The following is a 25,659-nucleotide window of genomic DNA, read 5'->3' on the forward strand; positions in this document are numbered from 1 at the left end:
TTTGTGGCATAATAAATTCATGGCTGATAAACTAGCTGTCACTATCAGGGTTTTCCATATTCTGGGCCCACATTTTTCCATGTGGTGAGTAGTATCCACTACTGAGTAGAGCTTTCAATGTATATGGCTGGCCTATGAGCAATTCTAAATAGATGCCTGTCACCTGGGAGTTTGATTCGGCTTCCCTCCTCCAATCAACTGTTCTTGACCTCCCTTTCCACGTATTCATCTTTGGCTTCTGCTTCTCCACTATGTCTACAACCAGTTCTTCTCTTGGATTCCTGCTGTTCTGCATTTCACCTTCACAGGACTCAATCCTGGTTTCATTCAGTGGCTCCAGTCATGCCCACTGTTTATCTAGTTCCACATCATCGCTCTCCCTTTCTACACTGCAGCCCTGATTTTGGTCTTCCTCCACCCACGTTGCACTAAACCATCCAGTTATTCATCTATTCATTTATTCAGCGAAAAAGGATTGAACCTCCATTTCATGCCAGTCCCTGTTCTAGGTGATAGGTATAATCAATAAACAAAACAAAGACCACTGACCTTACATGCTTTACATTCTAGCAGAGAAAAGAGACAAAAATAAACACAATAAGCATGTATTTTCATAGCATATTAGAAATTGATAAATGCTGTGGAAAAACAATTAAATAGAACAGGATAAGGAAAATAAGGAAAGGCAGTGGGCAGAGAGTGGAGGCCATGGAAATCACAGTTTTAATAAAATGATCAGGTATGTGTGATGTAGAAGGTGACATTTCACCAAAGGCCCTGAAGCAGGAGTATACTGGTGCACTCAAGTAATAGCAAAAGAGTTCTGGGTGGAACAGAGTAATCCCAGGGGAGGGGTGGAGATTACAGATGATGTAGGGTTTTTGGACCATAGTAAGGGCTTCAGCTTTTGCCTTGGGTGAAGTGGGGGCCATGAAAGGTTTTGAGCAGAGGAGTGACATGACCACTCTTAATTTTTACAGCGTGCTGTGTGGCAAGGGGGAAGCAAAGAGGTCAATCGGAAGGCTCTTATATTAATCTTGGCGAAGGACGGTAGTGGCTCAGGCCTGAGTAGTATCAGAGGAGGTGGTGAGAAGTGATCAGATTCTACATATATTTCAAAAATAGGACCAGCAAGATTTGCTAATCTATCAATATGCCGTGTGAAAAACAGAGAGAAGTCAAGGATATTTCCAGGGACTTTGCCATGGAAGGAGAGGAGTTCCTATCAGCTAAGATGTGGAAATCTGCAGGTTTTTTGGGAAAGGTTGAGTTCAGTTTTGAACATGCTGTATTTGAGAGAGCACATTACTCATTTTTGTCATAAATAATGGCTTCTTAATCTTTTTGTGGATCAAAACAAATTTTTGCTTTGTTGAGGTGAGGAAACCATTAAATAGAGGAAAAATAATGGGACCTCTGTGTTTGATGGAATCTCTTCTAAAATATAGATGATAAGGAACTCCCATTATAGTACCATTCATTTAAGAACTTCCAGGAAGGCAAAACCTAATTGATGTTAGAGAGACCAGGACCGTCACAATCTTGCAAAATATGTAATGCAGTATGTGTTTAACTTACATATCTATAGATTTTCTTTTTCTTACCGTTTTCACTCAACCCTTATTTTTCAGGTCTGTCCATGTTTACTTCTCGTACCTCTGGTATATGTTTGCAATTTCTAACTTCTGTGTCCTATTCCCTATTATGCTCTTACTCTGTTTTACTTAACCTTTCCCCTAGTGGGGCCCCCATATTGCCTCCAGCTTCCCATTATCAACACCCTGATGGACATGCAAGAAGCCTTCCCTGGGGTGTATGCCCAGGAGTGGATTGCTGGATATTAGGCATATGAATGTGGATTTCAGCATGTCCTGCCAGTACACTTCCCAGAATGGCTGCCTGTGATTGTTTAAATTCTCATCAGTAGTACATGACTATGCCCATTTATCTCAGTACTAGGCCTGTTTTAAACACTATATATATGTTATATATATTTCAAATTCATTGCATATTGCTTTTTATCATGTTATTTCATAATTTAAAAAATATTATGTCTGTAGTTTTTCCCCTCTTTTCATTTTGTATTCTCTTTATTTGCCTCTTTTTACTTTTATTTTTGCTGATTAGTCTTGACAGGTGTGTGTCTTTTTTTTTTTAACAGCTTTATCGAACTATATTTGCTTTACATTGTTGTGTTAGTTTCTGCTGTATAACAAAGTGAATCAGCTATATGTATACATATATCCTCATATCCCCTCCCTCTTGCGTCTCCCTCCCACTCTCCCTATCCCACCCCTCTAGGGGGACACAAAGCACTGAGCTGATCTCTCCGTGCTATGCAGCTGCTTCCCACTAGCTATCTGTTTTACATTTGGTAGTGTATATATGTCCATGCCACTCTCTCACTTCATCCCAGCTTACCCTTCCCCCTCCCCGTGTCCTCCAGTCCATTCTCTACTTCTGCGTCTTTATTCCTGTCCTGCCCCTAGTTTCATCAGAACCATTTTTTTTTAGATTCCATACATATGTGTTAACATACGGTATTTGTTTTTCTCTTTCTGATTTACTTCACTCTGTATGACAGACACTAGGTCCATCCACCTCACTACAAATAACTCAGTTTCATTTCTTTTTATGTCTGAGCAATACTCCACTGTATATGTGTGCCACATCTTCTTTATCCATTCATCTATCGATGGACACTTAGGTTGCTTCCACGTCCTGGCTATTGTAAATAGAGCTGCAATGAACATTGTGATACATGACTCTTTTTGAATTATGGTTTTCTCAGGGTATATGTCCAGTAGTGGGATTGCTGGATCATATGGTAATTCTGTTTTTAGTTTTCTAAGGAACCTCCATACTGTTCTCCATAGTGGCTGTATCAATTTACATTCCCACCAACAGTGCAAGAAGGTTCCCTTTTCTCCACACCCTTTCCAGCATTTACTGTTTCTAGATTTTTTGATGGTGGCCATTCTGACCGGTGTGAGGTGATACCTCATTGTGGTTGTGATTTGCATTTCTCTAATGATTAGTGATGTTGAGCATACTTTCATGTGTTTGTTGGCAATCTGTATATCTTCTTTGGAGAAATGTCTATTCAGGTCTTCCGCCCATGTTTGGATTGGGTTCTATGTTTTTTTGATATTGAGCTGCATGAGCTGCTTGTATTATTTTGGAGATTAATCCTTTGTCAGTTGCTTCATGTCTTTTTTATTAAACTTTTCAAAAGAACTAGAATTTAGTTCTATTTATTTAGTCAAATTTTTTGTCTTTATTCCAGTTTTACTGTCCATATTTGTACAATTCTTTTCTCCTCCTTCTCTTCTTTCTTCCCTCCCCCATTCTCTGTGTTTGTTGCCTTTTTATCAGGTTCTTAAGTTAAACACGCAGCTTCATTTGATTCTAAGTATCTCTTTATTTCCTTATAATTTCATCTTGTTCCACATAGTGTGTTTTTAGCCCCTTATCATTGATTTATAATTTTTTTAATATTATATTCATTGAACATATATCATATGATATTGATTTGGGGAAAATTTAATGGAGGCCTCCTCTGAGGCCTAGTTACATGGTCAGTTTTCATAAATTTTATATCTGTTTGAAAGGAGTATGCTTCTATTGGTTACAAAAGTCTATATGTATTTACTAGTTTGAACTTATTAATAACCACGTTATTCAAACCTTCTGTCTTAGCAAAAACGTCTGTTTGCTCTATCAGTTTCTGAGAAGAATATGATAAGAGTATTCATTTCTAATTGTTTACTTACCTGCTGTTTTCCATGTTCAGTTAATTGTTGCTTTATATATATTGAGGCTATATTGTTAAATGCATTTAAGTTGATAATTATTTTGTCTTACCGATTATTGAGTATATAATGCCCCTCCTTTGTCCCTTAGTCTTTTCTGCCTTGATTTTCTTTTTAACTTGTATTAAGATGGGCTGCTCTAGCTTATTTGGATTTGGATTTGCCTGGTATATTTATTTCCATATTTTATAATCAAGTTTTCTGTAACTTTTTGATGGACCATTTGTATCTGTAAAATTTTTGCTGAATATTGTCTTCAAAATCTGACAGTTTTGTGTTTTGGTTGGTATGTTTTCCCATTTGTGTTTATCGTCATTATTATTCTGTTTAGAGTCATTTTTTCTTTCATATTTTGTATCTGTCATACTTTCCCTCTTCCTTTCTTCTCTTCCATTGAATAGATCTGCCAGTTCAATATTTAAAAATTCTGTTTTATTATTCTTGTGGTCCCTACTAACTAGGATCCATACTTATATTTATGGGGTTTTTTAAAACATTTTTATTGGAGTATAACTGCTTTACAATAGTGTGTTAGTTTCTGCTTCATAACAAAGTGAATCAGCTATACATATACATATATCCCCATATCTCCTCCCTCTTGCGTCTCCCTCCCAGACTGCATATACCACCCTTCTAGGTGGTCACAAAGCACCGAGCGGATCTCCCTGTGCTATGTGGCTGGTTCCCACTAGCTATCTGTTTTACATTTGGTAGTATATATATTTCCATTATGTTTCTTGATCAGCTATTAAGCTTACCAATGTCTATATCTTTTTCCCAAATGGTACAGTTAACTTAGCCTGTGTCTGTACCCTCTCTAGCTCATGCAGCAACCAGGGAAATTTGTAAGCAGCTTTTCCTTCTGTGAGATGTGCAGGGAGCACTGATGTCTGAGTCTCTACAGGTTGGCTGGGCTGCTTCTGTGACCAGGAGCCAGTGAAGCTGTCGACTTCTAGGGTGAACAGAGACGTGATTATTGAAAAGAGACGTTTTGGCTGACCTGGGCTAGAAGGAACAGAAACCATAAATCAGGCAAAGCCAGCAGTGCATGTGATAACCAGGGAGGCCAATGAGTTGGGTCTCTTGGGTTTCCTTTTTAAATAATCAATACGAAAGCATTGAATATATTTCCTTCCTGGATAGTTGTCTGTCTTACTTGTTAAGAGCAGATACCCCCATTGCCTTCTCTCTCTCCCTGGGCTTAGAGATATTGCCTTTGTGACTCAAGAGTCCAGTGGTGCACAAGGCTACTTTCTGAGACCTGAGTCTCACTGAGCCCTCTGAATGCAAGCAGTCTCTAGTAGAGCATCTTGCTATATTCTCCCATTAGGAAAATTTTTACTGCTTAGGTAGAGTATAGGTAGTTACCACCTCTTTTTCTACTCCCAAACACCTTGGACTCCTCTCTTTGCTTCACCTCCCACTTTCAGTTAATGTGCATAAGTCCTGTTAGCTCTACTGCCATATTCACCTCTTTTCAACTGCACTGCTGTGATCCTCATTCAGGTCACCATTATCTTTCATCCGTACTATGCAGGTGGTCTCCAGGCTAATGCTGCTCTCCTTCTAGAGTCCCTTCCACAGAACGTAATCAAGTAACTTTTATTTTTATTTATTTATTTTATTTATTTTTGGGGGCTGCGTTGGGTCTTTGTTGCTGCATGTGGGCTGCTCTAGTTGCGGCAAGCGGGGGCTACTCTTTGTTGAGGTGTGCGGGCTTCTCATTGCATTGGCTTCTCTTGTTGCGGAGCACGGGTTCTAGGCACGCAGGCTTCAGTAGTTGTGGCAGGCAGGCTCAGTAGTTGTGGCTTGTGGGCTCTAGAGCACAGGCTCAGTAGTGTGGTGCACAGACTTTGTTGCTCTGAGGCATGTGAGGTCTTTCCGGACCAGGGCTCAAACCCGTGTCCCCTGCATTGGCAGGTGCATTCTTAACCACTGAGCCACCAGGGAAGTCCCCCAAGTAACTTTTAAAAACTCAGATCAGAACTTGTTACTTTCCTGCTTAACAGCCTTCAATGATTTACCATTACATTTAGAATAAAATACAAATGCTTTCCATGGCCTGCAGGGCCCTACATGATCTGCTCCCTGCTTACTCTTCCAAACTCAGCTTATGCTACTGTTTTCCTCACTTGCTAGACTAAAGCCACATTGGGCTTCTTTTTGAGTATGCTAAGCTTGCTTGTTCCTTCCTTAGGGGCTTTGTGCACATATTTCTTTTTGCATGGAATACTCTGTTCCAGATCCTCACTTGGCTGGTCATTTAAGTCCAACTGAAACGTTACATTTAAAAGGCTTTCCATGATACCCAGCTGAAGGAGCACTATACACGCATACTCACAAACACACACATACATACTCACACACCCTATCATTCTGTCATATTACTGTCTTATTTTTTATTGCCCTTTCACTTTTGAAATTATCTCATTTATTTATTTATTTACCTACTTACTTACTTATTTGTTGTCTGTGTCCTGCATCTCCACTAGAAAGTCATTCCACAAGGGCAGGAACTTCATCTTGTTCCCTGGCACATGATAGCTACTCAGTTAATTTTTGTTGAATGGATGGATAGGTGAATGGATGCCTGGGTGGGGAGTAGACAGGATCACTTCCTAACCACATCCCACCAAATGCACAAACCAGAGGACTTGACTGAGATCTTACGACCACATTGCAAGCTCTTTTCCACCCTGAACAGATCTTCAGTTTCTTTAGTGAGCACTCATCTGATGAGAGATTAGGCAGTCATTTCATTTCCATTAAACTCAGGGGGATGAGGAGGGCTGTTTAGCCCAACTGTTCTGTGGTCAGGTGTTTAGTCATGTATGGTTACTGCTCTGCAACCCACTCCTGCCCTCTGTCTCTGCCAGCTCCAACTTTGGAGCTTCTCTGTGTCTTTTCTCAGAAGAACAGCTGAGGCTTCCTCTGCTTCCTCTACTGTAGTTTAATCAATGCCCATTTGTAATTTGTCTTGGAGAAGTTTGTTAAAGTCTCTTGTTCAGTGACTGCCAGCCATTCCTCCCACCCCCTTCACTGTTTTCATCACAGGTATTGGTTTGTCTCCTTTTGTACCACTTTCCCATCACTGCAGTAGGTCTGTGGGAGAGAGAGTAGGTAGACATGCTTGTTCAGTCTTCCATCTCAATTTGTAAGTCCTTTGCCTGAGTTTTTTTACTGTAGTGATGTGAGATACATAACGGTTTCTGGAGTAGACTTGGAGCTTATTTATTAATAAATAAGTCTGCCTAGTGCTCTCATACATCCCTGATTTCAGGCAGGGAAATTTATTTAGACCTTTCTCTAAAAAGTAAGAGTTCATTTTACACTGCTGCATCTGAGCATATGTTCCTTTCAGAAAGAGAGAAATGTCACTCCTGTCTTACATAGTTTCTTTTTTAACTTTGCCTTCTATCCTACAGGGATGGGGAGACACATCTGAATGCTCTGGCTTTAATTTAACAGGTCCTGGTGGAACAACCCCAACTCCTTGGCCCAGTTTGAGAGATTTCAGAGGTAGAGTTGAGAGAAGTTGAAGACTGGTTAGATAAGGGTTTTTTTGGTCTTTGTTTTTTTTTAACTTTCAGGACATTGAGTGGTGTATGAGGGAGAGAACAAGAAGAGGTCATGGATGATTTCTTGATTTCTTTTTTGGGAAGCAGGGGAGACAACGGTGACATCATGGAGATTGAGATTGTAGTATTAGTAGCTGGTTTTGGGAGTGGGTGGGGGAGGATAGATGGAATTATTTCAATTATAGATATGCTGTTTTGCAGTACCTGTGGGTTATCCAAATGGAAATGTCTAGTAGGCTTTGGAACATACAGACCTTGAGCTCAGGAGAGAGACCTGGGCTGGAGGGAGTTCTGGCAATGATCAGCATGGAAGATGATTAAAACCATGAGCAATGATGGGATCATATATGGAAGAGTGAATATTTAAACAGAGGTTTGGAGGAGAGTGCAGAATAGTTTGATCAAAGGAGACTTGAGAAGAAGTGACCAGTGAAATAGGAAGAAAATCTAGGAGCATGTTGTGCTGTGAAAACCATAGCAAGAAAGGAACATGAATATGAGATCTAGACAGTTCTTAGTGCAGTACTTGTCATACATTAAGTATCTGGTAAATATTTATTATGGAGACAATATTTGTCACATTTTACTCCAAAGAGGTGGTTGGTAATTTGGCAGAAGCAAGATCAGTGGGATGTAGAGGGTATAAAATAGATTGCATTGCATTGTCCGCTGAATGTGAGGTAATGTCTTCTGGCGACAACACTTTCAATAAGCTAGTATGTAAAAGGGAAAGAGAGGTGATGATACCTAGAAGGGAACACATAAGCAGTAGAAGACTTGAGCATGTTCAAATGATGGTGGAGAAAGACTGAGAAGAAAGGCAAAAGTTGAACATACATTTGAAAGAGAGGGGATCGTTGCTAGAATGAGGTCCTGAGAAGTGCATAGTGATGAATTCCAGAGCACAGGAGGGAAGGATTGACTAAAGGAGGGACCCCATGTGTGGCTGATAGAAATATGCAGGTGTATCTGGATGCAGATGGGATTTGTAGTGGAAGGGTAGGGCTGAAGAATTGAAGGGGGTCCTGCCTGTTGACTTGTTTTCTTGACTAATACTTGACAAGATCTTCTGCTAAGAGTTCACTGGCAGGAGCTGGGTTAGAAGTATGAAGAGATGGTGGAGTGGGGGAGAGAAGTCACCAGGGAAATACTGAGGGTTACTGGGCAGCATCGGCCCAGCAGAGGTTGGAGATCATTATATTTTAGTTGTTCCTCCGAACCTTACACTTGTGGCCTTTAGCCTGAATGTTGGGGCAGAATTGATAGACATCTGGGTTGATCAGAGGTCAGGTGTTGTAGGGTGAGTGCGATAGAAAGACAAGTCGGGAAGTTGAAGGATTGTCAAGGAAGTGGTAAGGAGGTGAACTATGGGCTCTAGGTCGGGGAGGGGAGGGAGGGAGGGAAGGAAGAAGGGATGATGGACTCGGTCTTTTCTAGAGACTGGCGTCTTTTGAGTGCCTACAAGGTGCCAGCCCCAGTTCTAGGCACAAAGTACAGAGTGGACAACAAGACAGACAACAGTTACAGCTCTAATGGAGTAGTTATGATGAGGAGAGGAGACATGATGATAAAGGCAGTTACAGATTGTGGTGAATGCTATGAAGGAACTAAAAAGGCTGCTGTGATAAAGGGTACCTGGAGAGGGGCTAATTCAGATAATTGCTCAAAGAAGGTGTCCACAGGAGGTAATTTTATTTCTGAGGCCTGAAAGGTGAGAGAGAGCCAGCCATGTAAAGATCTGGGGAAGGACGTTACAGAGGAAGAGCTAAAGCAGAGACCTTGAGGCTGGAAAGAGTTGGGCGGGAATGAAGAGGAGGCCAGGTGAGTGAAAGAAAGGTTGGAACCAGGTGAATGTGGAAAGGCAGGCAGGAGCGGTGTCATCCAGGGCTGTGCAGGAAATAGTAAGGTGTTTAGTTTTCACTGTAAATATACAGTATGTGAAACTTAAACGTGTGTAAAACAAAGGAGGGATGTGATCTTACTGATGATTTTATAAGATTGCTGGGTACATTGTTGAGATGGAGGGCAAGAATGGAGGCAGGGAGTCCAGGTGGGCAGTTACAGTTGTAGTCCAGACAAGAGCTGATGAAGGTTTGGAATTGGGGGTGGCAATGGAGGAGTGGATGGATTTGAGATATATTTGGACATAGAATCAATATGATTTGACTATTGGCAAATCCTATTGGCTCTACCTTTAAAATAGATTTAGAACCCGACACCTTACTATATCTACAGCCACCCCGTTGATCTCAACCATCATTACCCTACATTGGATTATAAGAGCCTTCCAACTGGTCTTTCTGCCTGCACTCCTGTACCCTTGCATCTACTCTCCACACAGCAGCTAGGATGGACCATTTGAAACATGTTAGACCATGTCATTCTTTGGCTTAAAACCTTCATTCTGAATTTAAACCCTACAAGTGGCCTAGAAGACTCTACACAGTCCAACCGTCATTTCTGCTCTGTGTTCACTGTGGTCTAGCCACACTGGCCTTCTTCCTGTTTGTTGAACACGCCAGATTCACTGCCACCTCAGGATCTTTACTTGTGGAACCCTTCCCTGGAATTCTCTTCTTCCAGTCTCATGACTAGCTCCTTCACCCACTTTAGTTTCTGCTTAAATGCTACCTTCGCAATCCCACCTTCCCACCTTCGCAATCCCACCTTCCCTGTGCTGCCTTCACCGACTGCTCTATTTAAAACGTCATCTGCCTGCCATGCCAGCATTCCCTAACTCTATTCATTCCCGGCTTTATTCATTCTCTTTAGAATGTGTCACCACTTGAGAGTCTCTCTTTATATTTATCTGCATATTTTCTGTCTCCCTTCACTAAAATGTCACTTTCGGGAAGGCAAGGTTTTTTGGGGTTTTTTTAATCTGTTTACTACTGTTTCCCAGTAGAGCAGTGCCTGGCACTTAGTAGCCTCTCAATAACCAATTGAAAAAATGAACCACTGAATGGATTGGATGTGGAAAGAAAGAAATTATATAGTCAAGGAAAACCTAGGAGTCCACAGGTTTTTAGTCTGAGTGGCTTCGTGATGGTCATAGCATTTGTGGAGAGGAGGACAAATAGGAGAGGAACAGATTTTCAGGGTAAAGCAGGGATTCTGCCTTGGCCATGTTAAGTTTGAAATAGCCTATTTTACCTCCAGGTAGAGGTATCAGGAAGACAATTGGGTATGTGTCTGGAATTCAAGGGTGAGGAATTTGGGAGTTATCAACATATGTGGGAGTGAAAGCCATGGTATTGAGTGAGATCATGTGTGTAGAGATGTAGATAGAGAAGAAAGAAGGTTAAGAAGTGAGCCCTGTGGTCTCCAACATTGACAGGCTGGGTAGGGGAGAAGCATCCAGTGGCTTCTGAGAAGGAGCACCTGGAAATATAGGAGGAAAACCAAGAAAGTGTGATACCATGGAAGCTAGGAGAAGAAAAACACTAAGAGTAATGGGAATGGCCTGAGAGAGGTAAGGACCAAAAAAAGTGGACAGGAAAAGGCACCGGTGGTCTTAGTGAAATTAGAGAGGAAGTTTAGTGTGAGTAATTGTGTAAGATAACTAGAGATTGGTACATTCTGGTCAGAGAGTTGCATAGATGGGACACATCTAGATGTCAAAGTCTGGAGTTTGGCTATGACCTTGGGTTACTTAATTGCAGTAGAGGGACAGTCAGTCTTTTCCTTAGAGACAGTAGAACAGTTGAGAATCTCGGATACTAGGTGGAACGTTTACCTGGACTGTAATCATCTACATTGAGGGTAGGACTTGAGGTTCAGAGTGAGAATACGGAGACAGGTGCCAAAATCTTTAGTGTATGAGGATCTGTTATCTGGTAGACAACATGATCAAAGGATGGTGGCTGGTACTGGAGCATCATCACGTGAGCTTCAGAGGACCAGAAACTGCTGCCCCAGGGCTGAGCAGTAATGGTCTAGATGTGCTTTGGGGAACTAGGAGAAGCCAGCCCTACATCCTGCTGGTACACACAAGTTTTGTGGGGGGAATTTACAGAAGCAGTGAACTCAGGCTCATGTTCTGTAAATAGCTTATGGATGTGTTGGGGAATTTGTATATCATGGACTCAGGTTTCAGGAGGATAGAGTGGAAAGACTTGGGGAGGAAAGAGAACACTGGGAGGCAAAGTGATTACAGAGCAGTGCGGGGATGAGTGTCAGAGGTTGAAGTACTGACCTTCTGCCTGTTGCTATAAAAGAATCTTTCATAATTGTAAACTTTCAGCATGACCCTGTTGTGAGATGCCTGCCAGGGCGAGTATTTGTTAATAACTGTGCCCTAGATAACCAAATGAGTTAATCTTCTGAGTAGAGTTATTTACCATTACCCATGTGAATGTGGAAGGGTGTCTGCCAGACACAGTTATTGTGGTTTTGGCATAAAAAGTCCTTTCTGACAGCAATCGTTGGCCAGTACGTTTAGCTGCTCCTTGAGGCCACTCCTGGAACAGGAGAGCAATGCCATGTCATCACAGAGGGAAGGATGCTTATCGTCCTGTTTTCCGTTACCAGGCCTTCTTCCAAGCCATTTCAAATATGCATCAAATTGTTCAGATTTGTTCATGAATTCAGGGCTAGGGCACAGCCCTGTTTGAAGCAGTTTAAGATGATAAAGAAAATGTTTTACTCAACGTGTTACCTGTCAGTTTCGAGGACCGTTATAAGTCATTCTTTTCCCCAAGACAGGATGAGGCTGACTTCTTCCCTGCCCTCGTCTCCAGCTTCCCCCTCAGGGTTCTTGAAACTGCAGTTTACCATGGAGTTTAGAGTAAAGACATTTTACAAATATCCAGTAACATAGATGAGACAGTGGTGCTTTCAGTTCCTTGCTTTTGGAAAGAAATGTTCTTAGGTGTCTTAAGGCGAGGTAAAAAAAATGTCACTGAGAAAGGTAGAGGTCGAAGAAGAGAATCTTTGAAGATTCCTAAGGTATGACCAGGGCTGTCCTTGCTTTATCTTTAACGGATTGAGTAACAAATGGAAGAGGAAGTTTTATACTGAAAATATTTTTGTTAGGATCTGCGTAAATGCAAAGCTCGTCTCGTTCACTAGAAATGTTTAAGGAAAATTTCCTTCTCTGTAATGAACTGAACATAATTTTGACAAGAAAAGTAGATAAGGGCTTCCCTGGCGGCGCAGTGGTTGAGAGTCCGCCTGCCGATGCAGGGGACACGGGTTCGTGCCCCGGTCCGGGAAGATCCCACATGCCACTGAGCGGCTGGGCCCGTGAGCCATGGCCGCTGAGCCTGAGTGTCCGGAGCCTGTGCTCCGCAACAGGAGAGGCCACAACAGTGAGAGGCCCGCGTACCGCAGCAAAAAAAAAAAAAAAAAAAAAGAAAGAAAGAAAAGTAGATAATTATTTAGGTAACCTTCCAGCCCTTTGAGTTTTGGGGTCACACCAAGCTGTCATTGGATGATTCACTATCATGCTGACAACTGTTACTTTCCTCTCCAGTTCTCAGTGATGAATGTATTTACTTCATGTGCTCAGTTCAGTGAAGAACTAGTTAACTGGTGATTTAACTAACTGTCCATGCATATCATGTATTGGTCATGTTACTTTGCAATAGATGCAGCTTAATATTTTCCTTTAGATTAGATCTGAAAATGATGTTTTCTTATTAATGTATGTTTAAGCCTCTCAGGACTGCATTTTAGAGTGGTCTGTGTAACTGGAACTCTCATGAGCCTCTGAGGACACTGGTAAACAATTCATTTTTTCCTTTCATGGCCCTTAGTGTCAGTAAAAATCAATGACAAAATAATAAGCATGCAATACAGAGTGTCTTTTCTATTTTCTGTTTATGCCTTTATTTGAAACTGTAATTAAATAATGTCAAACTTGCAACTATAAGAAAATAGTATCTGCTGTTTGAATATAATACAGGCCAAATTCTATAAACTTTAATTAGGCCAAGCTTGCATTGAGCTCAGTAGGAATCTGGCTGAGGATCTCTTTTAATTACCTCTGCCTTAAAATATGTAAGGATTTTCACATTGCTTTTCTCACTCAAAGAACAATGCATGGATAGCTAAACTAATAAAATGTTTAAATAGATACAAATCAAACTTGAAAAGTTTAAACTGTTGTTTTCATCCTGTAAGTCAGCTGAGAAAAAGCATACAGATCGTAGTTCTAAATTATGTCCATAGAGTATTTCAAATCCAGTAAATTAACTCTCCTTTTTTTTCCTATTTGAGCTCATAAATGTTAACCTCAGAAGTGCCTCAAATTCTTCCATTGAAATAAAGTTGAAATGACAATAGCCAGATGATGTAAAATTGAAACTGAAATTCTATCCTTGGCCCATCCCATGTTCTTCCCCCTAGGTATTAGAGGAATCATAGGAGAGTTAGTGTTTTCATTGTATGTGAACTGTAATATTTGGGCAAAACAGGGCATATAAATTTCTTACTGCCAGGAGAAAGCAATTACCAGCACAGAGAAGATAGCTGGCAATAAATAAACAGAACTATGCTAGATAGGACTTTAAAGATTTATTTAGAATGACTTAGCTTATAGAAAACAGGCCTTTATGTTTATCATATGTCTTCATTCGAGTTTCTTAGTAGAAAGGCTAATTATGTCACCAAGCTATTTTTTGTACATTATTTCAAAATAAATAAATGAATTGGGATATGTTATACTGCGCAGTTAAACCCCTGAAGGAAACTTAGTCGCACACAGCGAAACAAATAGCACTTTGAAAATGCAGTGTATCTGGTGTTAACATGCAAGGATAATGACTGACATTTACCAAGCCCCAGATTGTGTCTGGGTGCACTGTGAGCTAGGTATTATCCTTATCTTGCAGATGAGACAAATAAGCTCACCTGGTGCCAAGAAACTCCACTGTCCCTGAATGGGAACCCGGTCTATCTGATTCCAAAGGCAGTGCTGCTCTTGACTTTTGTATACTACCTCCCCCATGTTGAACCCTTTCCAGCAGCCCCACTGATATGTGCGGTGCCTTCCCTTTTATTTTGAAAACAATATGTCATGGGAATCTTTGTGGTTCTGGAGAGGAAGCAAGAAGGAATTTTATGACAGAAGAGTTTTCCTGTTAGGTTGTCTCAGCTAAGCCTAACCCTTAACCCTAGCTCCAGCCTCAACCCCAATCCCAGCTATAAGGGTTAGAGAGGGAGGGACTTAGAGGCAATTTAACTCTGAAGCATCCTTCAAGGTAAGATAATAATTCTTATAGCTCTTCACACCACGTCTGTCAGCAGCCCTACTCTCTGGAACTCAAATGGAGGAAAATTGGGACTCTAAGATGGGACTCTTAAGATGTGGTTCATCTGAGATTAGCTATTATTATCTTGTCATCATTATCAAATTCAAGTGCAGTATATTAAAATCTATTAACTCACATTAATTTTAGAAGAAATTCTCTAAATGTTGTCTAATCAGACATTGCTAGCAATATTTTAAGGAGCTACAGAGTCAAACCCCCAACAGGAAGAAGTAATTTTGCTTCAAAGGGCAATTAGAATATAGGAAAACAAATTAAAGTCTAAATGATAAAAATCGAAGTCTTCATGACTTGAGGAATTACAAATGAAATGTACATCTAATGAGCTTCCTATGTTTGAGGAAGCAACTTTAAAAATGTATAAAAATTTAATATATGAAAAAACAGCCTCACTACCCAGAATTAATTATAAAAATAAATAGTAGTAAATTAATAATTAACGTTTTTTGTCATAAAACGATATAAAGCTATAGACCCCATGTGACTACCACTCACACCATTCACCTCCCCTTAGGTACCAGCAACTTTGTTTCTTCAGTTTGCTTTCATATATTTCCATAAAGTATACCCATAAACAATATGTAGGATTGTTTTGTGTGCATTAAAAAATTTAATTAAATGTTATATTCTCCAGTCTGTTTCTCTAGAGTATTTCTGGAGAACTCAAAACTGCTTGGTGTTTGTCTACATTAAGATATATTAAGCTTAACTCATTCCTTTTGCCTGCTGAATAGCATTTTGTCATGAGTAAACCTCATTTGATCTATCCATTCTGCTATTTATGACAGTCTCCTCATCCTGTGTGAATATCCCAGCATGCGAATCCTCAGAAATATGTATGAATGGGCTGTAGGAAACAGAGCTGGAAGAGGAAGTATTGGGTTGTAGAGTAGGCCTTTTTCCATTTTACTACAGTCTGCTGAACCAGCTGTGTGTGTGTGAGAGATGCTGTTTTTCAAATGTAATATCACTATAAAACTCATTTTATGAAGACCTTTTGTTTTTTGAAACTTATTCCAGTTAACCAGGGATTGGCAATTTAAGGCCTGCAGCCGAATCTGGTCTCCTGCCTGTTTTTATAAGTTAAGTTTTGTTGGAACCTAGCCTCACTCATTCATTTATGTACTGTCCATGGCCGCTTTCATGCTGTAATGTCAAAATTGAGTAGTCACAACAGAGACCATATGGCTTGCAAAGCCCGAAGTATTTGCTCTCTGGCTCTATACAGAAAAAATTTGCTGACCTGTGAAATTGTAGTATTACCTACTGTCACTCTGTTTACTGTTTTGCTTTTTAAATTATCTAATATTCAGCTACATAAGTAAATAAATAAGACGATTTCAGAATGTGATAGAAGCAATAGAAAATGGTGATGTCAGTGCAGTGATGACATCAGATAGGTGGTAGAGAGAGTCTGGGAAGATGCCATATGGGCTGAGACCCAGGAGATACGAAAACCAAGGCTCAGAGAGGTTATGTAATGTATACAAAGTCACACAGGTAGTAAGTGGTAGAAGTGAGATTGAAACTCATGAATAACTCCAAATATAGAGGGCCCTTTCCTCTGTAATATAGCTGTCTTCATATATTCATGCAAACACAATACCAAGCAGATAGGTAAGTGTTATAGCAGAGAAGCATAAGCAAAATGGTTTAGTTCTCCTAGACTTGGCAGGCCAGAGACAGTGTTCTGATGTGTTGAAATTTGGAATCAGTACTGATTTGAATCATAGTCCTGGCACTAACTTGGCTGAATGACTTAAATTTGCAGCCTTCATTGTTGTTTGGTGGGGCGGGGGTGGGAGGGAGCTGTCTGTAAACTGAGGAGGGTGTTTGGATGATCTCCATGAGCTCTTCTGGCTCTCACTTTCTATGATGCTGTGACTTTAGGAGGTGGCATTTGATCTGGGCTTTGGAGGGTGGGGTGTTTTTGACAGGCTGCCTTGTAAATAAAGCGAAGAGGTATTCCAGGTGGTAAGAACAGTTTGAGCAAAAACACAGTGTCTAGGAACTGTAGAAAGAATTCTGGGGATGGTGTATAATAGTCTGATCCAACTAGGCTAGAGTTTAATCTGTAGAAGACGGGGGTGGGGGTTGGGGGTGTGGGAGGGCAGGCAAGAGGCATCTGGCACTGAGCTGAGGGAGGGCCTGAAAGTTATGCTTAGGAGCTGGGATGCTTTTCCTTGGAATTAGAGGATTTAAAAGGTCCTCTGTCTCTTCTTGAGCGTCCCTGTCCAGTGACCATCCTCTCTCTCTAAGAAGTTCCATTGATGGAGACTTTGTACACCATCTGTTCATTTTCAGACAGCTCTAAGTATAAGAAAATTCTTCCTTACATTGAGTCAAAGCTCATGGGTTCTAGCTATACCTTTTCTAAGGTGCGGATACTGAAAGTCATTGGTAGATTTTAAATGGTAGAGGAACATGTTGAGGGATATGTGACCCCAGGGCCTGAAGCAGGCCTGTGGCAGCACACATACGACATGTACCCCAAAGGAAGAGTACTGTTAAAAGCCTTTAAAAAGCCTTCCATTCATCAAATATGTGTTGAGCACCTACGATGGGTCAGTCAGTGACCAAGAACCTAGTGATAAGACAGAGTTCCTGCTCTCACACTCTTCCCAGGCTCATGGGGAAGATGGACCAGCAGACCATTGTGACAAGGACTCTGGGAGTTTGGGGCAGGAGTACCTAACCTGGCAGATGGAGGATAAGAGGTCAAGAGTCAGGGGTGGGCAGGTTAGGGTTCCTGGAAGTTGAGGACCTGGCCAGATTGACCCAGGAGGCCGCAGGAAGAGCACCCAGGGAGAGGGAGCACACAGGTAGAAATATGAGTGAATGTGGCTTGTTTAAAGAACTGAAAGCCATTCTATGGCGAGATGTGGTGTGTGTCTAGTAAATGGCTAGAAGTGAGGCTGGCTGGTAGACAGGGACTGGTCACGAGGGGCTGTGTTTGCCGTGCTAAGGACTTTATATCCTAAATTTGATAAGAAGTCCATATTCTTTTTTCTCCCTTTTTATTGAAGTATAGTTGATTTATAATATTGTGTTAGTTTCAGGTGTACAGCAAAGTGATTTAGTTAATACAGATACATACATATATATATATGTGTGTATATATATATATATATATATACACATATATACATATATATATTCTTTTTCAGATTCTTTTCCATTATAGGTTATTACAAGATATTGAATATAGTACCCTGTGCTATACAGTAGGTCCTTGTTGTTTATCTGTTTCATATATAGTAGTGTGTATCTGTTAGTCCCAAACTCCTAATTTATCCCTGCTCCCCCTTTTCCCCTTTGGTAACCATAAGTTTGTTTTCTATGAGTCTGTTTTGTAAATAAGTTCATTTCTATCATTTTTTTTTAGGTTCCACATATAAGTGATATGTGATATTTGTCTTTCTCTGTTTGACTTACTTCACTTAGTAGGATAATCTCTAGGTCTGTCCATGTTGCTGCAAATGGTATTATTTCATTCTTTTTTTATGGCTGAGTAATATTCCATTACATATATACCACATCTTCTTTATCCACTCTTTTTTTTTTTTGCGGTACGCGGGCCTCTCACTGCTGTGGCCTCTCCTGTTGTGGAGCACAGCCTCCAGATGCGCAGGCTCAGCAGCCATGGCTCGCGGGCCCAGCCGCTCCACAGCACGTGGGATCTTTCTGGACTGGGGCACGAACCCGTGTCCCCTGCATCGGCAGGCGGACTCTCAACCACTGTGCCACCAGGGAAGCCCCTTTATCCACTCATTTGCCAATGGACACTTAAGTTGCTTGCATGTCTTGGCCATTGTAAATAGTGCTGCTGTGAACATTGGGGTGCATGTATTTTTTTTGAATTCGAGTTTTCATCTTTTCCAGATACATGCCCAGGAGTGGGATTGCTGGATCGTATCAGTAACCCTATTTTTAGTTTTTGAAGGAACCTCCATACTGTTCTACATAGTGGCTGCACCAATTTATATTCTCACCAACAGTGTAGGAGGGTTCCCTTTTCTCCACACCCTCTCCAGCATTTATTATTTGTAGACTTTTTGATGATGGCCATTCTGAGTGGTGTGAGGTGATACCTTATTGTAGTTTTTTTTTTTTTTTTTTGCTGTACGCGGGCCTCTCACTGCTGTGGCCTCTCCCGTTGCGGAGCACAGGCTCCGGACACACAGGCTCCGCGGCCATGGCTCGCGGGCCCAGCCGCTCCGCGGCATGTGGGATCTTCCGGGATAGGGGCTCGAACCCGTGTCCCCTGCATCGGCAGGCGGACTCTCAACCACTGCGCCACCAGGGAAGCCCTTATTGTAGTTTTGATTTGCATTTCTCTCATAATTAGCAGTGCTGAGCATTTTTTCATGTGCCTGTTAGCCATCTGTATGTCTTCTTTGGAGAAATGTCTGTTTAGGTCTTTGGCCCATTTTTTAATTGGGTTGTTTGGGTTTTTTTGATATTGAGCTGTTTGTATATTTTGGAAATTAAACCCTTGTCAGTTGCACCATTTGCAAATATTTTCTCCCATTCCATAGGTTGTCTTTTTGTTTTCTTGATGGTTTCCTTTGCTGTGCAAAAGCTTTTAAGTTTAATTAGGTCCCATTTTTAAATTTTTGCTTTTATTTCTATTCCCTCGGGAGACTGACCTAAGAAAACATTACTACAATTTACGTCAGAGAAGGTTTTGCCTATGTTCTCTTTTAGGAGTTTTATGGTATCATGTCTTCTTATATTTAAGTCTTTAAGCCATTTTGAGTTCATTTTCGTATATGGTGTGAGGGTGTGTTCTAACTTCATTGATTTACATGTGGCTGTCCAGCTTTCCCAACACCACTTGCTGAAGAGACTGTCTTTTCCCCATTGTATATTCTTGCCTCCTTTGTCAAAGATTAATTGATCATAGGTGTGTGCGTTTATTTCTGGGCTCTCTGTTCTGTTGCATTGATCAATATGTCTGTTTTTGTGCCAGTACCATGCTATTTTGATTACTGTAGATTTGTAGTATTGTCTGAAGTCTGGGAGGGTTATGCCTCCAGCTTTGTTCTTTTTCCTCAGGATTGCTTTGGCAATTCCGGGTCTTTTGTGGTTCCATATAAATTTTAGGATTATTTGTTCTAGTTCTGTGAAGAATGTCATGGGTAATTTGATAAGGATCACATTAAAACTGTAGATTGCTTTGGGTAGTATGCCCATTTTGACAGTATGAATTCTTTCAATCCAAGAGCATGGGATAGCTTTCCATTTCTTTGAATCATCTTCAATTTCCTTTATCAATGTTTCATAGTTCTCAGAGAAGTCAATATTCTCAAAAACAGTTTTTCCTCCCCCGTTTATAGAATGTACACATACTCCTTTTGAAAGTATTACAACCTATGGTAAATATGAAGGAAGAAATAAAAATCACCTTTAATCTCACTAACCAGAAATAACTACTAGTAAACATTTTGGTATGTTTCTAACCAAGTATGTTTCTATGCATAGATACAAAAGAAAAACTTGATCTTATTGTGTTATTTGGTTTGTATCTTACTTTTTCTAATGTAATGTCATGTGTCTGCATTTCCAAGGCCATGCCATTAATAATTATTTGAGAAGTTAGCTACTAATGACTGTATATCATAGCCTAATAGATGACAATATCTTATTTTACATAAATGCCTCATAAGAGATAAAGTTTTAAGTTGCTTGCATTTTTCACTACTATAAATAATGTTGTGAAAGACAGTCTTGTTTGTAACTTTATATTCACATCTGCATATTTCCTTAGGATACGTCCAGCCACGTCAGTGGTTGCCTTTTAAGCAGGCTTGAGATGGACTTAAGTGTGTTTATTTGAAAAGCCATTATGACAGTAATGTGAAGGGTGGGTTGGAAAAAGGTGATCTAGAAGCAAGCAGAGGAAGATGCTATTTGAGCAATTTAGGCCAAGTGTAAGGGCATAAACTAAGTTATTGGCAGCAAGGTCAGAGAAAAGAGGAAATGATAATGATTCTTAAAGAGTTTGCTTATTTTATGTTTATGTATTTGTTTGCATGACAGAGCTTTCTTCGAACCTGATGAAAACTACCAGCATCTTTTACATATGAATTCAGGGGTTTAGGGACCTCTAAGGTGGCTATTGTGGGTAGGGCTTAATGGTTAGTAGGGCTAGTGGGGCTTAATGGTTCTTTTCCAAAATAGGAAGTACTACGGCGGGGAAAAACAGGTTTGAAGGGTTGGCATGGGGAGGAGAAATTTATGAGCCCAGTATTAGATGGATCGGGTAAAACTGTCAGGGAGATCGTTTATAAATTGATATAATGGCTTAGGAGAGAGGTCAGAGCAGGATGTGAGGATGTGAGGATGTGGGAGCCATCCCCACAAAGGTGGTGGTATTGAGACCCTGGACACGAAAGTACCCGAGAGATGAGGGTGTTTATGTGAAGGGCACTTGGGGCATAACTAGGGAGACAACCTTCTCCTAAGTAGCAGACAAGGGGGAAACTAGAGAAGGAGCTAGAAGATAAGTACGAAGAAAACCAGACGAGAATGGTGTTGAGAAAGCCAAGAGACACAAGAGTTTCAAGGAAAAAGTCATCAAACTGTCAAATGTTGCAGAGGTCAAGCAAGAAGAGGACTGGAGGGTGTCCACAGGAGCAACTTAAGTCACCTGGAAATGTGGAATGAACAGATTCAGAGGAATTGTGGGGCTGGAAGCCAGATTGTAGCTTGCAGTGAGGACTGAAGGGAGCTGCGGGAGTAGAACATTCATGGCTTTTTTCTAAGAGAGCTTGTTGTGAAGGGCTGGAGAGGGCCAGGTGCGAGCTAGAGTGAGATGGGGCAGCAGAAGGTTCACTTTTTCTTCTTGTTTATATTCAAGAAGCAAAGCTAGATTTCCAGATTGTCATATGACTTCGATTACCTCTCCAACATTTGCTATTTGCCATGTTTAAAATCCTTTGATTGGTGATTGTTTTTTTGGACATGGTATACTCTGTCCAAGCTTCCAGCGAAAGCATTGCTGCCCAAACTCCTAGCGTCTTGCTTCAAGTTCTGTTTAAACAAGCCAAGACCTCCATGTTTGCTCTTAGACTCATTGAATTTTAATTAGACCCCCCTCTCAGTTTTTAAGCTTTAGCATACTAATATTTGGAGTTGCAGTTTTAAAATTACAGAATATAACTTGTGTCCTTGAAGTTTGACCTTTACCTGAAGAATTGGTTGAAAATGGTAAATGTTTAAATGTTGCAGGTTAGAGAATGTCTTGATTGTGTTGCCAAATGCTGAATGACAGATTTAATTCTAACAAGCACTAATTATAAAGGGAAAAAAAATCAAAAGGTGATGTCAGCCAGAATCAAAGTGAACCAGAACAAGAAATACTTTTATTGGTTACAGAACATCAACAATGTGTGATACAGCCTTATTCACTTACTTTACTAGCAATGAAAATACTGCAGGCTGTCTCTAGGGGGTTCAGACAGGCTTATTGAAGACATAATCATTTTGATAGGTGTTATTCGTTGGTAATATGATGCTTTGGAGCTGCAGAAAATTACTTATTTTTAGAGATATGCTAAATGTTCTTGGCTTTAAAAAAACAAAACAATATGGCAAAGATTTTATAACTTGGAAGAAGTGGATAGTCAATGCAATGTATCCACTGGTTTCTTGCTTAACAGTAAATTAGCCTATTTTTCAGTATTATTTCTCTCAGCACAATTGCTTAAAATGTTTTGACATCAAAAAAAGAGGTATCGGGTCTTCCCTGGTGGCGCAGTGGTTGAGAGTCTGCCTGCTGATGCAGGGGACACGGGCTTGTGCCCCAGTCCGGGAAGATCCCACATGCCGCGGAGCAGCTAGGCCCATGAGCCACGGCTGCTGGAGCCTGTGCTCCGCAACGGGAGAGGCCACAACAGTGAGAGGCCCGCGTACCTCAAAAAAAAAAAAAAAAAGAGGTATCACTTTTCTAGAGGTCATTGTGTTATAATAGAAAACAGTTATCTATTTAGGAGATTAAATAGAGGATATATACGTATACATCAATACATACATACACACACACATATATATAAATAGGTGTGTGTGTGTGAGTGTGTGTGTGTGTGTGTCTTTGCTTTATAAAGAACCTGGTTATCTTTTTCTTAAGGTGAGATTTATTTTTCTTGAAGATAAGATTTTACTCTGAAATTCTTGGTCCTGTCTTCTTTCTCTTTGTCTTCCAGTGAAATTCATTATTATATCTTTTAACTCTCTTTGGACCTCTCTTCCTCCCGATGCTGTCCAGAACCTGAGGCCGTTCCTTTAATCATTCTTTCACCATTCTAGCCGGTTCTCTTCTTGACTTCTCATTGAATCTAATTCAGTCTTCCCAGGCTCAAGCTCATCATTTGACCTCTTTGCCACTGTGCCTGGGCTGCTGAGCACTGTTAGCTGAAACCTGACAACAGTGCCAAGTATAGCCTCTGTAAATCCATGGTCTCCAGTCTGTTAGGGCCCCAAGACGGCCTCTGCGATCCCTGATTGTTCTACACTTTCACCGCTGTCTTCCTGTTTCCTCCCTGCCACCTGTTCCCTCAGTCTCAGAAAATCATCTTGACTTCTGTTTAATTGAGACCACCAGGCAGGAACTCCTGAACATCCTCTTCTTTTACTAACGTTCCCTGTCTCACTACCTACAGATTTTCTCAACACATATCACCTTCTAGTTATTTTCCTACTTTTTCTCCTTAACTTGGGCACCAGGCTGCTCAAAAGAGCAGTGCCTTTTTTTTTTTTTTTTTTTTTTTTTTTTTTTTTTTCTTTTTGCGGTATGCGGGCCTCTCACTGTTGTGGCCTCTCCCGTTGCGGAGCACAGGCTCTGGATGCGCAGGCCCAGCGGCCATGGCTCACGGGCCCAGCCGCTCCGCGGCATATGGGATCCTCCCAGACCGGGGCACGAACCCGTATCCCCTGCATCGGCAGGCGGACTCTCAACCACTGCGCCACCAGGGAGGCCCGAGCAGTGCCTTTTGTTTCTCCTTCTACTCTCTGGCTTCCATCCCAAACTGCTAACTGTTAACACCTATGAGATAGTTTTCAACCTTCACTTTACTTGACCTTTAAGGCATTTTAACATTATTCAGTACTACCTCTAAGCATGTTCCTCAGTGTCCATAAAAGCTCCTCACTTTCGGAATTTCTCCCACCTTATTTTCTCACAAATTCAAAGTTGCCGTTTTTCCAAAATAGCAGGAAAAATTTTAAGCATTTAATGCTTTACAACATAATAATTGATATGAATGCTTATCATTCAGTATTAATTATACTTCTAAAAATTACATTATACTTTTATATATAGTGTATAAATATAACTCAGTATTAGTTATACTTTAAAAAGATAAGAAACATATATTAATTATTCCTTGGTTTCTTCTTTCCTAGTTAATGAAGGAGTTCCCTCTCCTGAGCATGTTCAACATCCATGAAAACCTTTTAGAAGCCCTTCTGGAACTACAAGCATATGCTGATGTTCAGGCAGTCTTAGCAAAGTATGATGGTAAGTCCTTGGGTACTCTTATCTACTTGAGTATTCCTCTCTTCTTGATGTATTTCAATGATTAGATCAGAAGGATCATTTTTATAGCACAGCACTTTGATAACTATCCTCTTAGAGAATTTCCACCTGATTTCCATGGTCAGGAATCACTCAGAACCTCTGCAGGTAGCATGTACCTTGTTGGAACAGCACTGACTGTTTGAGCTCCTGCTGTGACCCCTCATCGGCTGACTGTGACCACTACCTGTTGGTTATGTTGATCCTTCAAAGCAATAGAACAGCTGGTAGCTCTTGCTACAAACCTTGTGACAGTTCAATAATATTTGAAGATAAGATCATGGCCCTTTCATCCCAGGTCTTCTCCTCATTAGCAGAATAACCCCCATTTCTTCATATGAGAGGCTTTGCGGTCCCTTTGCCATTCTGGTTACTCACCCATGAGCACAGAATAACATTTTGCCTCTTCTTAATAAACCAGAAAAATAAGCTGACATCTCCTAGATATTTGAAAAAATCTTCTGCTTATATTGCCATTGTCTGTGAATTTACTCTTTGATTAATTGTACAAAAATTTTCTACATAATTACCTGCCATGACTTAGCTTCTGGAATCTCTGCAGAATTTCATACTATTCTGCCATATTTCATTAACTCTTTCCCGAAAATAAATATATTTGCTTATAAAATGGATATTAGGGAGTGATTACTTATGATCATTGTTTACTCTATAAAATATTTTTTCTTAAGCAAGCATCTTTAGTGCATTTAAAGAATTATTCAGGGGGACTTCCCTGGTGGCGCAGTGGTTAAGAATCCACCTGCCAATGCAGGGGACACAGGTTTGAGCCCTGGTCCGGGAAGATCCCACATGCCGCGGAGTCACTAAGCCCGTGCGCCACAACTACTGAGCCTGCGCTCTAAAGACTGTGAGCCACAACTACTGAAGCCCGCGCGCCTAGAGCCCATGCTCCGCAACAAGAGAAGCCACGGCAGCGAGAAGTCTGCACACCGCAACAAAGAGTAGCCCCTGCTCGCCTCAACTAGAGAAAGCACGCGTGCAGCAATGAAGACCCAACACAGCCAAAAATAATAAATAAATACAATTAATTTATAAAAATAAAAAAATAATTATTCAGGTCAAAATATTCATCAAACATATAGGGCAAACTATACTATTTGAGTCTTATTTTTGACATACAGTTCTTCATAAGGAATCTCTGAAATAGGTTAGAGTTGTTACCCTCTGTAGTTGGAGGAACTGAGGCATCATGAGACTGTTTTTGTTTTGTTTTATTGTTAATTCTTGCTCACACTGATGGAAACTAAAAGCCGTCAGCCAGTGATGGCATCACTTGGCCTGTGCAAACATGAGCACCCTGTGTAACAAGATATATGCTACCTAGTATGGAACTGATTTTAGAAAGAGAGAAAAGTATTTGTGGCGCACTTTATAGTAAACAAAATAAAGACTGTTTGGCC

The 25,659-nt window shown here is 40.7% G+C and overlaps 1 protein-coding gene across 5 annotated transcripts in view; it reads left to right on the plus strand.

Annotated features, from left to right (window-relative positions):
• The window catches only part of ST7 (suppression of tumorigenicity 7), a 262,181-nt gene that overhangs the window by 182,298 nt on the left and 54,224 nt on the right, over positions 1-25,659 (plus strand). For all 5 annotated transcript variants that reach the window (XM_081243542.1, XM_081243544.1, XM_081243541.1 and 2 more), the window contains one exon: positions 24,067-24,181. In XM_081243542.1, coding sequence (XP_081099668.1) covers positions 24,067-24,181 — 115 coding nt within the window. The remainder of the gene's footprint in view (positions 1-24,066; positions 24,182-25,659) is intronic.

This window comes from Mesoplodon bidens, assembly GCF_964165515.1.
Source record: "Mesoplodon bidens genome assembly, chromosome: 9".
In the NCBI taxonomy this organism is placed as follows: domain Eukaryota; kingdom Metazoa; phylum Chordata; class Mammalia; order Artiodactyla; family Ziphiidae; genus Mesoplodon; species Mesoplodon bidens.